This window comes from Polypterus senegalus, chromosome 2, assembly GCF_016835505.1.
Source record: "Polypterus senegalus isolate Bchr_013 chromosome 2, ASM1683550v1, whole genome shotgun sequence".
In the NCBI taxonomy this organism is placed as follows: domain Eukaryota; kingdom Metazoa; phylum Chordata; class Cladistia; order Polypteriformes; family Polypteridae; genus Polypterus; species Polypterus senegalus.
In genome coordinates, this window is record NC_053155.1 from 4,718,088 (window position 1) to 4,732,638 (window position 14,551).

The window sequence follows — 14,551 nt, forward strand, 5'->3', positions numbered from 1 at the left end:
AGGACCTGTCTGTCTCTCAGTGTGCAAAAGAGCCCAGTATGCTGTAAGAAGCTGCTTTTCAAGTGGTGTGTATTTAGTCTGTGAGCCTGTCAGCTGTCGGCTCCAAAAGCCGATGGGAACACGTTTACTTCCATGCTTCTGCCATAAGCTCCAGGTAGCAATATTATTCTGTTCTGTGGCTTCCAGTTCAAAAGGCAAATTAGCTTTTAAAGGTCCCAGTCCTTGGTGTTGGACTAAAGCTTCTTTAGCTGCCTCAAAAGCAACTTGTTGTTTTTCTGTCCATTCAAACTGTGCCTTTTTCTTGACAACATCATGTATTGGTCTTAAAATTAGTCCCAAATGTGGCACAAAAGCTCTCCAAAAACCCATTAGTCCCACAAAGGATTGAGCTTCTTTTTTGTTAGTTGGTGCCTTTAACTTATACAAAGAGTCAATTACTTTTTGGTCACTCGTTTTTCTGGTCCAAACCACATCATGCCCAGAAATTTAACTTCTCTGGCGGGTCCTTGGATTTTGTCTTTATTGATAGCCCATCCTCTGCTCTCCATGTGGGATATTAAAACTGGCAATGCATTTGTTACTGATGCTTCATCCCCAGTTAACATTATATCATCCACATAATGGAAACATCGTACCTTTTCTAAATCTGAGCAGGTAGCCAGATCTCTTGCTACAAGTCCATGGCACAACGTAGGGCTGTGTAGGTATCCCTGTGGCAGTACTTGAAAGGTGTACTGTCTGTCCTTCCATGTAAATGCAAACTGATCTTGACTTTGGGTTGCAATTGGAATAGAGAAAAACGCATTAGCCAGGTCAATAACAGCATGCCACTCTCCTGCATTAGCCATGATGTCTTCTATGATGGTCACAATATCAGGAACTGCAGCAGTCAATTGCGGTGCTTTAGCATTTAGACCTCTGTAATCGATTGTCATTCTCCATGAACCATCCGGTTTTCTGACTGGCCACACAGGAGAATTGAAAGGGCTAACTGCAGGTCGAATAATTCCTACCCGCAATAACTCTTCCACTGTTTCTCCTATTTCTTGCAAACCTCCTGGTAAACAATACTGTTTTAAATTTACAGGTGTGTCAGGGACTGGAATTTCTAAAGGGGTCCATTTTGCCTTTCCTCTTACTATTGCTTTCACTACTCTACACATGACATTACGAATCCCAAAAGAAAATGTCCCCCATTCTGTTTGGAATGACTTTCCTGTAAGAATATCTATCCCCAGAATTTATTCAGGCAATTCTGAAATAAGCACCTTAGTTTTAAAAGAGGGTGACTTTCCTATTGCTAAGTGTACTGTGATTAGTTTCACCTGGATATCTGAACCTCTGTATCCGTTTACATTTACAATTGGTACTGAAAAGTTATATGGATTCCCGTGAAGTAAAGTGACTTCTACCCCAGTATCCATAAGTGCCATAACCTGATGTGTTTTTTTTCCTTTACCCCAGTAAATGGTTAGCGGGACGTACGGGCGTCAGTCTCCTGCATAAATGAGCCGTACCTCCCCGCCTACAGGAGACCTGCCCTCTCCTCAATATGTTGGTCGGGGTGTGCGCCACTCGTTCAGAAAGTTAAAAAAGCGTTTCGGTGTTTGTTCGGAGTGTTTTGTTTCCTCCTCACTAGGCGGTGCGGTTGGAGGGATTCTGTCCTCGTCTTTTGTAGACTTTCTCAGAACTTGCCATCTCCGAAAAAGTTCCCCTGTTGGTTTGCCATCGACATCCGTTCTATTTATTCCTGCTGTAGCAGTTCATGCACTATCCTTGCGCGGCTTACTCTTTTTATTATATTATGTCCTTTTATGGCTCTAACTGGTCTCTGCCCAGCCGATAGCGTTGTTCCCAATTCATCTAACTGGCCCAATAATGCGGCCACATCCCATACTGTCTGCTGATTAACTCCGGCGAACATAGATAATAGAGCCCCTTTTAAATGATGCGGTGCATTTTTGATTAGACGGTTTTGCATTCCAGCAGTGAATACTTCATTATCAGGGCCAGCCAATGCGACTCCTGGTTCGGCTTTATAAATAGCTGATTGCACACCCATTTCTAGCAGCTGCAGAATTGCTTCACAAGCTGTACGCTAAGATCTATCAATTTCTTCCACGTCTCTAGCATCTGGATATGCGTGTTTCACAGCGTTTACTACCCATTGCACTATTGATACAATCGCTTGATTCTGTCCCTCTCGTAATGCATTTCTTAATTTAGGATTCGTGGTGATAGAGCCTAAATGTTTAATCTCTGTACAGTATCTGTTACCTGACAGTTATCACCCCCTTCATCCCACATACGTAATATCCACTGCAGAGAAGAGGCCTACCTGTGTGACTCAATGATGCCAGGACAACAATCAGATCGGTAAAACTAAGGAGCTGTGAAGAGCTGTGAAGAGAACAAGGCAGACCACACTAACATCCACATAAAGAGCATGGGTGTGCTGTTAAAAGGGAGAGCAACTTTAAATTTCTTTGAGTGACCATCACTTATAAACTGAAGTGGGGACAACACATTTCTGCTCTTGTCAAGAAGGCTCACCAGCGTCTTTAATCCATCCATATTCACAAACTGGCACACAGCGGAGTCCATCACATCCTGTCATGGCACCTGCACAGTCCAGGACTGCAAGACACTGTGGAGAGTGGAGTGGGTGGCACACGACTGGCACCGAGTGGCCGTCTGTTCAGAATACATACAGTACAGCTCTCACTGCAAACAGGGTCATTAAAGACCTCAGTCATCCTGATCAGTTGTTTTTTTCACTCCTCCTATGTGACAAGTGATTCTGGGCCATTGGAACTCATACCAGTAAATTCAGGACAACATTCAACACACAAGATGTGAGGATGCTGCACAGCCAATCATAAGAAACAATATTGTATTACATGAGGTGGCCACTAGAAGGCATAAATGAGCCATAATCCCTTAATGCTGTTACAGTCCCAGGTTCAAATACAGTCATTTTATTGGACAGAATGTCTTGTCACAGGTTACTCAGTTCTTTTCCTTATTCCTTCTGTTCCTGCTCCAGTTCTCACAAAGTGAGCTTTGCCCATCTCTCTTTTCAGTCTGCACCTGGGAGTATTTCTGATGCAGCATCATTGACATCAAGAAACACTGGTGGTCCCAACAGGGCTGCCCAAGATGACAACAACTCCCATGTGGCCTGCTGTGTGTAAAAATGTGAGCTTCAGTAGAAAAAATGTTGCCACCCAGTTTATTCGGGAAATACATTTCCTCGGAAGGCAATTGTCCTTTCCTTTATAATGGCCTCCTGGCGGGACAGGGACCAGCAACCAGCCCTACCAGGATTGTCATTCTATCCATGTCATCCTGTAGAATATAATAAATAGTGGCACAGAGAAATGTCTATTAAAATGGGCACACCGATATAATGCTAAGTCTGTCTGTTTCGATCATGAACCTCTGCTCAGCAGACATGGCAGCCCTAAAGTCCTTCTTTCTTTGTGCTTCTTATCACATTTGTTCATCAGACATTAAAGTCCTGTTTTGGATGTTGGATGAGTCCTGAGTCAAAATCAAAGTGTCTGCTCTATGGACTCTGGAATAAAGAATGCTGGATGCCAAGTACTTGTGTAAGTTTCAATTTATTTCTTATTTTTTAAATAGTTCAAGGGCACCAATTATTTTGGCTGTGTCTGTGTTTACTGCAGAGTGTCCTGTCCATGGTGTCTGGTGATGCACACTCTAATGTGACGTGTCTCTCAGCCTCTCAGACATGCTGGACGTTGCGCAGATTGAATCTCCAATGTGAGTCCAAGCGAGGGAGCAGCTCCAATGCCGAGATGGATTCAGCTTGACCTGATATGGTGTGCAATGGTGGGATGCGCAGACCTCAAATGGACACTTCCATTGACGTTGAGATTAATTGAATTCAGCGCACAGTACACATTTCTGAAATTTCAAGATCTCCCTTTGAAAGCTTTAGTGAGTTTGTAAGCTCATCTGTCTTAAAACAGAGAAGCAAACTGAGACACTTCACTTAGGTTAAAATTTGAAATTTACCCTGAGAGCCGTTACTTCAATATGTATATCTTTGGCAGTTTTTTTTTTCTTTTAGCTGATTGACAGCCACTAAGATAAGATAAGATCAGATTAATTTAAGGTCACTGTACAAATACAATATGATGTTGTGTGGAGCGAGTCTGTAGATGCCAAGTTAAGGATAAAAGTATAAAAAGAGAGACACTTTATACACTTTATAAAAAAAATTATGTATATATAGCTATAATAAAAAATATTTACACCTAAAATAAAGAAGAATAAAAATAAAGAATAAAATGCTAGTACTGGAGTCAACAGAAGCCAAAAGCTTATCATTGTTAAAGGGATGTCACACAACTGAATATTTCACTTGGGGACGGGGCAATAAATCAACGGTTAAATGGGCAGTCACAGTGGTTGAGATGCCCTTGACTGGGGGCTATAAATAATGAAATGGTCAGACTGGTCAGGGTACAAGCTGTTCTTCAACCCAATTGTGTGGCCATACAGGGCCCTGTAGCGCTTACAGACAGCAACAGCATGAACTTGCTGTGTCCAGGATGGGCCAGGTTTCTGCAGATGTTTATTGCTTTGTGGCAGCAGCGGGTTCTATAGATTTCCTTCAGTGATTGAAGCTGTGGGCCATTTTGATAATGTGCTGGAGGGTCTTCCTGTTGTCAGAGGTGCAGCCAGAGTACCAAACTCTAATGCAGTGTGGTAATCAACTCTGTTGAGAGCCTGCAGTTTTTGTGGGAGTTGTGCTTTCTTCAGACTCCTCTGCAAATGAAGTCTCTGAAGACCCTTTTTGTCGCTGTTGTGTTGACAGACCATGACAGATCATGGCTGATATGGACTCCTAGGAATCTGAAACTCTGAACTGCTTCCACCCTCTTACCATTGATGCTGATGGGATGGCAATCATTGTGCTTCAGTCTCCTCAAGTTCAGTTCAGTTATTTGGTTTTCTTTCGGTTTAGAGAATGTGTATTGTCACAGCTCCAGTTCTTCAGGATCTCAGCCAATTCCTTGTAAGCTATCACGGTGCTCTGGTCTGACAACTTAAATATGGTGTAAGTGAAAATGGGGTATTGGAGGGTGCTCAGTACACAGCACTGCGGTGCTCCAGTGTTCAGTGTTATGGAGGAGGAGAGCTCACCCATGTGAGCCATTAGTGGTCTGCTGGTAAGAAAGTCTAGAATCCAGTTACACTGATGTGTGTTGAGGTCAAAGATGTTTAATGGCCATCTTATTAGGGGAACTGGTATTGAATGCAGAGCTATAATCAACAACCAGCTTCTGGATGTAACTGTCTCGCTGTTCCAAACATACCAGTGCAGTGTGAAGGGCCAGGGAATCAGCATCTGTAAGTAAAGTCGTACTGGACCAGGACAGGTGGGAAGTTTCCTTTGATGTGTGGTAAGACAAGTCACTTAAAGTGCTTAATAACAATAGGGGTCATGGTCACTGGGCGATAATCATTCTGGGACCTGAAACAGGAATGAATGCAGCTGATTCAAGGCAGGTGGGGACACTGGCTTGATCCAAAGAGACGTTAATCAGGCCTGGTGAACACTGATGTCAGCTGTCCTGCACAATATTTAAGGACCAACCCATGAACCCATCAGGTCCAGCAGCTTTGTTGTGCTGATGCTGCTTTGGGATTGTTGGCCTCATGCGAATGATGGAGCCTCGTGCAGCCTCTGCTTTGTGATGGCTTGGTTGCTGTCTCTGTTGTGTTATACAAAGATGAAGTTCAGGTCACCAGGATGAGATGAGTTGGCTGACCTGATGACAGAGCAGTGAAACACCAACAATCATCTGTGCTGAAGCAAATACACTTTGAGATTGGTTGGAGTCAGATGTAGGCGGGGTCACATGACAGAGTATTACCATATAGGAAAGTTATGACCCGAGATGTGTGTTTATTTAATTAGTTCACTAATAATCGCATTGTCTATTTCCTCAATATGCAATATAGTAGTAATGATATTCTTTATTTATTTGTCACTGTCCCTTCCTGTCCCAGAATGCAGCAGCAGGTTTCAGTCTAAGCTAACAGTCCACATCTGCTTTCTCCCTGTCCTGCAGTCATCTCTGCAGCTGTGTGGAGTCTTACGTGAACCTCAGTCAAGGCAACTCACTTCTCCTGCTCCTTAAATTTGAAGCGAGTAAGTGACAAGATGTTCATGTCTTTAAAAGTGAAAAATAAAACCACCTTAACTTGTGCAGAAACCTGTGAACGATGGCTCTGTGACACTTCAGTGACTAAACACTGTTGGGAACTCAAGAGATCCTAAAGCACAAACCTGGCCAGTGACAAGAGCAAGAACAGAATCCCCATAAATAAAAAGGTTTAGTCTGCGCAGAAATACAAGAAGCTCCGTGGAGCACAGAAGTCAAAAAAGGAATTGTGTGAAAAGACAAATGAAAGCAATCCAAAGCGAACAAGTCAGAATCACAAACCCAGAGAACAGTCACCAATATGAACAAAGGGGTCAAAAATCCACTAAAACACAAAGCACAAGAAATAAACTCAAATCCAAGAACTTGCCACCTCCAAACGCCTTCAAATGAGCTGCAAGGCACTGTGGGTGACTCCGACTTTATAGGGCTGAGGGCAGACCCTTGCAGTTATTGGCAGGTGGCCACGCCCCTTGAAGGACCACCCACAAAACACAAAGCACATACAGTATCAAAGGCATCAATGCAGATACATAAAAAGAGCAAAGAATAATGCAAAACATCAACAAAAGTGATATTAACATAAACAAAGGACTCACAATTAAACAAGAAACACATAAAAAATAACATTTGAACCACAACAGGGGGAACATCCCTGAAATACAACAAACGTGTGCTTTGGACTTCTGTTACACTTAAAACAACCTCATGGCTGCCTGATCTGGAATTGCACTGATTTCACTGACTCTGACATTAGTTTCCAAAGTGTCACACTGATCCTCATCTGTTGTCTGTAGTGGCCTACAACTTTATCTCTGAGACTTGAACACAAATTTGAATTCTCCATCAGGTGGTTCTTGTTTAACAAGTTTGAGCTCCAGTTAGCTGCAGACCTCCTCATCCACAACAGCAGCGCAGGAATCTTCACTTCACTCAAGTAGACATCTCCTGTCTGTGCAGTAATCGTCACACACCTGATATTGTAAAATGGGATTAAAAAGCATTTTATGTGCACTACTAATTAATGCTGGCACCAGGTTTTTAAACTAGAGAGACACATTTGGCAGTGGCCCCCTCAAATGTCCTGACACCGTATTAATGCAAACCAAGGCCACTGACATGCATTGTTCATTGTTTATCTCTGTCTGTCTCTCTCATTATTTTAGTTTTCATTTTCATTTCTGTGTTATTTGTGTGGTTGCTCTCTTCATCAGATGATCTATCTCCCTCTGCCTCATCATTTTGCTCTTCTTTGTCCTGGCAGACATGCAGTCCAGTCCAGTCCCTCCCTCCGGAAATGACCATCTATCTGCCATAGCCAGGTGTTACGTGGGCATCACTTTGGCCTGGTCCAGACACTCGGCCTTCTACAATGAGGGTCCTCTGAGCCGGATCAACCTTGGGGAAACGTGCCACATGGCCGTAAGTGCCATAACTGACGCTCCCTCACAATGCAGGTAATGCGCCTCATTCGGGACTCCATGAGCAACACAAAGTCAAACCAGCAGCACCCAGGGATTCCATGAAGAGACACAGTAGACAGGAGCCTAAGAGGTACTTAAAGGCCTTGCTCTTGGTTTTTATCAGGACCCTCACAAACCCAGACACTCAGTCTCTCGAGAGCCCTGATCAGAGCCGCCACTGACTCTGTGAAGATCACAGCATTGTCAGCAAATCACCCCCTACTGGCTGCACCGCTGCTCTTACACGACATTACATTCTGTGATTGCTGTGATTTCTGAATGTTTCTCACTGTTAAAATAATATGAAATAAGTTAAACTGTGAGGATTGACCCTTTGATAAAGTGATTAGAAAAGTTTAAAATGTCCCAACTTTCAAAACAGCTGAGCGAGTCTCTAAACGTCACATCACTCACGCCCGTCACTTGTCACTTCTCCACAAGCTCATCGTCTTCTCCACTTTGTTGCTCTTTGTCATCATCAGTAACTGAGGATGTTAGTAACAGGTTTACTGCTTCAACCTGAACTGAGGCTCAGCAGAGTGAAGGTCTGGTGGTCTTTTTGTCCATGAAGATCTCCTGTCCTTCCTGGGCAGACTCTACAGATGATGCCAGTCAAGATGACGCTAATGTCTCCTACAAGAGGACTGACCTTAGAAACACAAATTTCTGCCCTTGTCATGTCCATCAGATTCTCTACTTCATTTTCCTTTAATATGGTCACTCTCTGCTGTCTGCCATTCCTTCCTCTCCTTCCTCTTGATTCTCCTTCTCCTCCTCTGCTGTCCTCTTCTTTCTCATCTCTTTCATGTCACTGACTGTCCTTCACTTTGTAACTCTCCTCTCCTTACACCCTTGTTCATCGTTCTGTTTATTTTTTCTCTCCCACACTCAGCCAGCCTCATCACTTTTGCTCTTTTTCTTATCTAAATGTCCTGTAGAAGCCCACCCTCAAGCTTGGGGTTCCCCACTCCATCCTTCAGGCCTTCAGTGGTTTTCATTCTCCCCAATTCTTGTTTTCATTTAGACTCTCATCCCAGTTTTATTTACCAGTTTCTTCGTCAAATCCCAGGTTTTACAGAATGATCCCCATTGCTGTACTGCCTCTAGTGGTGAAACTTGAGGTCTACAGGTCTGAGATGGCTTGAGTTTTGTGACCAGTTTACAGTCACTAGGTGGGAAAAGAAAAAGTGAGAAGTACAGAGTCTGAGGGGACATTAAGACTTTATTAAATTAGCAGAGCAGAGAGGAGAATAAAAAGAAGAAAGAAGAGAATTTAGGGGTAAGTGGATGGGGGGCTCCATCACTGACAGGGGGTCGATCTGATCACCACTGCAGGGGTCTACTCATATGTTGATAGTCAGGTGACGTCCAGATCTCCTCAGCTGCTCCTGTAGTGACTTCAGGTTGCTCTTCTCACTCTCACTGATCTCATTACCAAATAGCCTGTGAGGAGACACAAGTGTGAGTTACAAACAGCAGGGGGCGCCACACACACACTGGAATGTCACACTGACTCGCCCCCTGATGTCACCCAGAATTCCTCTCAGTGTCTGTGCTCATCTAAGTCACATGATGTGTGTGTCGGCCTGTCAGTCACTCAGTCCACTCACCGATTGGTCAACATCCTCTGAAGGCCTGCTGGTCGCGTCACATTTCATAAAGAAGGTGGTCTGTCCAGTTGACGTGCTGTTGTCCCCTCTGTCCCCCTGTGGTCACTTCCTGTCTGTCTCTCTAGTGCTCCGTCTCTCTTCATTTTCTCTTCTTCTCCTCCTCACTCTCATGTCTTCTCTCATTTCGTCTCCTGCTCGTCTCTCATCCTCCATCTTGTTTCTTCCTCTTGTCCACTGATCCCCCCGTCTGCTGCTCTGCTCTTTCTTGTTTGTTCCAAATGACCCTCAGCCCCCAGACCATCATGTCCCCCTCTCCTCCTCTCCACACTGTCTGCTGTCCTGATCCCCCCTGTGTCCTTGTCCCCCTGTCTCTGGCTGGACAATCTGCTGCTGTCCATTTCGTCTTCTTCTTGTCCATCTCACACTCCTCCTCCTCCTCATCTTCCTCTGTCTGTCTCTCCTTATCTTTGTTGTCCTTCCTGTCTGTCACCTCAGTCAGCTCCACTTGTCACTGTCACTCTGGTCACTCCATGTGATGTCATGTGATCAGCCCGCCCATCAATAACACATTCATACCCCACCCCTCCCCCTCCTTACTCACCACAGGTTTGTTAATTTACAGTTGTCACTCCTGAGCCCCTCACTCAGCTGACGAGCCCCTGAATCTCCCAGGTTGTTGTTGTACAGGTTCAGATATGTCAGCCGTGAGTTTGGAGACAAGAGGACCGAGGAGAGAGCTGAGCAGCAGGCCGAGGTGAGACCACAAGACCACAACCTGTGGAGAAGAAGAGAGACGAGTGAGGACAGACAGACAGACAGAAAGGACACACAGCACAAGGGCTCAATGACTGCGCCGTCTTCACTGAAATGCACTTTGACCCTGAGACCAGCGCTGTCCTTATAAGGTAAGGCGCTATATACCTGACACCGTCTTCTGCCTTCCGGTCACACTGACTGGTGACACGTCACTCAAAGTGACATGTGGACACAATGTGAAGGACATGAGGCTGACAGTGTCCTGCACTCAAGGGTCCAGACAGACTTGTCACAGCCGATGAAAGTGGAGGGACCACCTTAGATTTGTGTCTGTAACTGAGGACTCAGCACATGGAGGGACTTTGACTGATTTGCAGGACCCCATCCACAGATTCCTGTTAGACACGCCGGTCACTGCTGGACATCGGAGAGCGTGACACTCGAGTGTCTGTCATGGTGGGCTCTCCTGATGTCAGACCACTTAGATGATGAGGACACTCTGTCTGTCTATGGTGACAAAGACTGGACTGACTGTGTGATCAGTGACATAATGGACAGGGTGGACAGGACTGACATGTGACACTTCTGACACTCACATGTCACATGCTGACCGGTGCCACTGACCAGCTGACCTCAGTCCACTAAAGGCCTCACTGCTGGTCACCTCAGTTTTCTTATTTCTCTCCTAATTTGTAATAAAGCCAGTGGACGAGCTCTGAATGGACACTCAGCATCCCAAAGTCCAGTCCCCTGGGCACAGAGGTGGTCTGAGTGGACTGTGAAGTGACCCCCATTACTGCTGACCACTGCTGTCCACTCCCAGCTCTCCTCTGACCTGAGCTGACCATTCAGATCAAAATGGCAGAGTGACCTGCTAGCATCGCCACCTGCTGGTAGGAGTTAGAAATGACACAAGTGACATCTCAGTGACATCAAACCACAAGGAGAATTAAAGAATAAAAAGAGAAGAAGAACAGCAGCTGGGCCACCGAAAGAGAAAAGAATCAGAAGATCACAAGAAGAACACGTCAGGGGCTCAGAAAAGGAAGAGAATCATCAGGAATTCAGCAGTCAGGACCACCAGCATTAACTCACCTGTGAAGATCAGGAAACAAATCAAGAGAACAACAACACATCCCATAATAAACAGACAGAATATGACAGAATTTGAAAGGAAAACCAAACAATCGTCTCTTCATAGCTCAGTCCTAAATCACAAGCAAATCCTTTTAGTTCTGAAGACACAAGTGAAGCCCCCCATGGCAGCCTGTTTGAGGGGTCCTGCTTCTCGAGGTCCGACCAAATACACCTCACAGTCTGAAGGCCAACGCGATTCTCTCAACGACTTCTTCAGGGCAAACAATAACACTGTGATGTGTTAGCGAGATAAGCACACGTGGACCTCTCTCAGCCAACGACAACCTGGGAAAACATGTCTGCCCTTCCTGCAGTTTACACCTGTGGGACATTCGACACTACGGAGAGCACTTGAGGACAAAATACACAGGAGAAGAACACGGCACTTGGGTTGATAGTCAGAGTGATAAAGTGGGAACAGACAGAACTCATCACACACACACAGACACACTCACACACACACATACAGAGACACTCACACACTCTCACACACACACTCAGTGTTTTCTACTCACCCCAGTGTCTCCAGTTTACAGTTTGGACTCCTGAGCCCCTCGCACAGCTGCTCCACTCCTGAGTCCTCTATATTATTGTGCTTACTCAGTGACAGTTCAGTTAGCCGTGAGTTTGGAGCAGAGAGAGCTGAGGAGAGAGCTGAGCAACAAGTGGAGGTGAGATCACATGACTGGAGCCTGTGGAGATAAAAAGAGAGACAAGCGAGGACCTGAGGAGATAAAGACAGACAGACTGTACAATAAATAAGTGACACTGTGACAAACCCTGAGTCCTCATTAACACTAGAATTACCAGAGCCTACGAAAAAACTTGTAATTCCGTCCCCCCTTAAATTGCTTCTTAAATCCCTTCACACCTCTCCGCCAGCGTCCTTTGTCTTCTAAATGTGCTGAGAAAGAGAAGCTCGGAGCAGCCGGCTATTCCATCCCCCCACCAATTTAGAACGTACACGAACTTCTCTCAGCTCATGCCTTGATTGAGTATCTGGGAGTGAAGTGGAGTTTTAGAGTGGAAATAATAGATCGTTATTTGGAACACACGCATTTCATGTCTGTTCCGTTTCTACAGTAATCTGTGTCAACACATTGTTAAAACAGAAACGTTTTTTATATTCTAGTAGTAGATGACAAAATGTAGGCCTAAACTATATAATGTATGAAGCCTGAAGTCCAAATATCAAATATACATTTTCACAAGAATAACACAATTGCGCTTTTATTCAAAAATATAACTGCAGAAACAAAAAGCCGCCTTAACATGCGACACTGACACCACTTTATTGTAACTGACTCCGTGGTTCAATAGACTCAGCCCCCGCTTGGTAATCAAGAGATCACGAGTTCGATCCTGTGTCCCTCCGTTTTGAGAAGTAAACTGCTCTTAGTCTTACTATTTTAGAATAAAAGCATACATTTGATTTCAGTCTGTAACAGCCGGTGCAATTTATGAGCCTTGTAAAGGTTAGCTTTTTTTTTTATTCACTTTTCATTCTCTCAGTCGCGTTCAGATTCAATCCATACAACCCCATCTGACACGGCTGTTTTCACTAAAGAAAGTGAGACAGAGAGTGTCTCTTTGGAGAATCCTTGGGTACCGTTAGTTTGACTTTGTGTTGCTTATGGAGTCCTGAATGAGACACATGACCTACGTGGTGAGGGAGCGTCAGTAATGGAACTACGGCGATGTGGCGCGATTCCCCGAGAGTAATACGACTCGTTGTCAAGGACCTGAGTGGCTGGACCAGGCCAAAGGGATGCTCACATAACACCTGGATGTGGCAGATAGAGAGTCATTTCCAGAGGGTGGGACTGGACCACATGTTTGCCTTGGGGGGTTCCCAACCAGGATCCTGAGCTGTTTCATCATGTGGTGGGTGTGGCAATGTGCTGTACCAGTGCACGTTCCACAACCTGACCTGACTTGACCTGGTTATGTGCAGCCTGAGATGTTGGGGTAGCTATTCAGATAGCAATCAGATTTGAATATAATTTAGAAGAATTATATTTACACAACCACCATTAAAATTCACCTTCAGTGTCTGATTGGGCTTATTAGTACAACACAACATGAGAGAGCAAATAAACTGAGAAAATAGAAACTGAAAATAATAACAGAAGATAGATAGATAGATAGATAGATAGATAGATAGATAGATAGATAGATAGATAGATAGATAGATAGATAGATAGATAGATAGATAGATAGATAAAAGGTACGAGATAATAGATGATCATAATAGATGATGATAAGAAAATCTAATGTTAATTCATTATAACACAAAGACCACCATTACTCCCCCTTTACACTCCTCCCACTCCGCACATTAATAGATTATTTTAAAATTAAAAATTTAACTTTACTTTGTGCAATGACAAAAAACATGAACACAGCAGTCGTATGCAGTTAATAAATATGTTACATTACTCCGCTACTATTGCTCCGTACACGCTTCCTACTCCACACATAAAGTACAGAATTTCCATATTAAATAAGTAATTCATAATTTGTTCATTAAACCACTATTCCCTTATACATGCCTCCTGATCCACACATAAATGTAAATAATTGTCCATAATAAACACACATCTCATAATCATTCTACTCCACCATCACTCCTCCTGTACTCGTCTCCTACTCCGTACATCGCTCTCCATTATACACACAGCATTGTATTCCCCAGGAGTCTCCTATTCTGCGCTTTCAACCATCCAGTATTTAAATATTTTGAAGGACATTTAAAGAAGTCACCACCCAGTCACCAGCTTGCCCTTCTCAACAGAACACAAAGCCCCCCCAAGCCCCCATAAATCACAGAAGGTCTGCATGTCTCCAATGAGTTGATGGTAAGTGAATTCCAACTTCAATCGGCACTTCACCAGCACTTTAAACATCAAGAGCACATCGGTGGTCTTTGAGTTTTTTTCTCTGTTCCTCCTGGTTTTGAGGATTGACAGTTTTGCTTGGCCCAGTAGATAATTTCCCAGCACACACTTGTTTCTCTGTCTCTGAGTATACTTAATACCAAAAATAAAGCCAACAGTTGACAATGACAGTCCTATTCTATCCAAAAGTGTCTTGAGAAATATAAAAAATGGTTCGAGCCGTTTGCAGTTAACAAAAAGATGAAAGACAGTCTCGCTGTTGACAAAACGGACAACAGTCAGATGTTCCTGGTGAAATAACCGATAAAAAGGAGTTGGTGGCGAGAGCCCCATGAAGAATCCTCCATTGCAGGTCACCAATTCTTTTTTGCAGTGGCTGTTTGTAAAAAGTTCTCCACGCTGGAGTTTCATTCACTCCAACATGCAGTTCTTGTCTCCACCGTGTGTCTGGCAAGTCTCTAAGAAATTTGTAAAAAGTCACCTTAACA

At 44.1% G+C, this 14,551-nt stretch overlaps 2 protein-coding genes across 5 annotated transcripts in view; both read right to left on the reverse strand.

Annotated features, from left to right (window-relative positions):
- Nucleotides 1–14,551, reverse strand: part of LOC120521401 — a 302,230-nt gene that overhangs the window by 56,834 nt on the left and 230,845 nt on the right. The window lies entirely within an intron of this gene.
- LOC120521507 (NACHT, LRR and PYD domains-containing protein 3-like) overlaps nt 8,868–14,551 on the reverse strand; it is a 38,950-nt gene continuing 33,266 nt past the window's right edge. The window contains exons 4-6 of one of the 2 annotated variants that reach the window (XM_039743082.1): nt 11,682–11,858; nt 9,875–10,048; nt 8,868–9,106 (exon numbers count right to left, since the gene is read on the reverse strand). In XM_039743082.1, coding sequence (XP_039599016.1) covers nt 9,007–9,106; nt 9,875–10,048; nt 11,682–11,858 — 451 coding nt within the window. In that variant the 3' untranslated portion in view covers nt 8,868–9,006. The remainder of the gene's footprint in view (nt 9,107–9,874; nt 10,049–11,681; nt 11,859–14,551) is intronic. The other variant, XM_039743087.1, reaches the window with a different exon arrangement.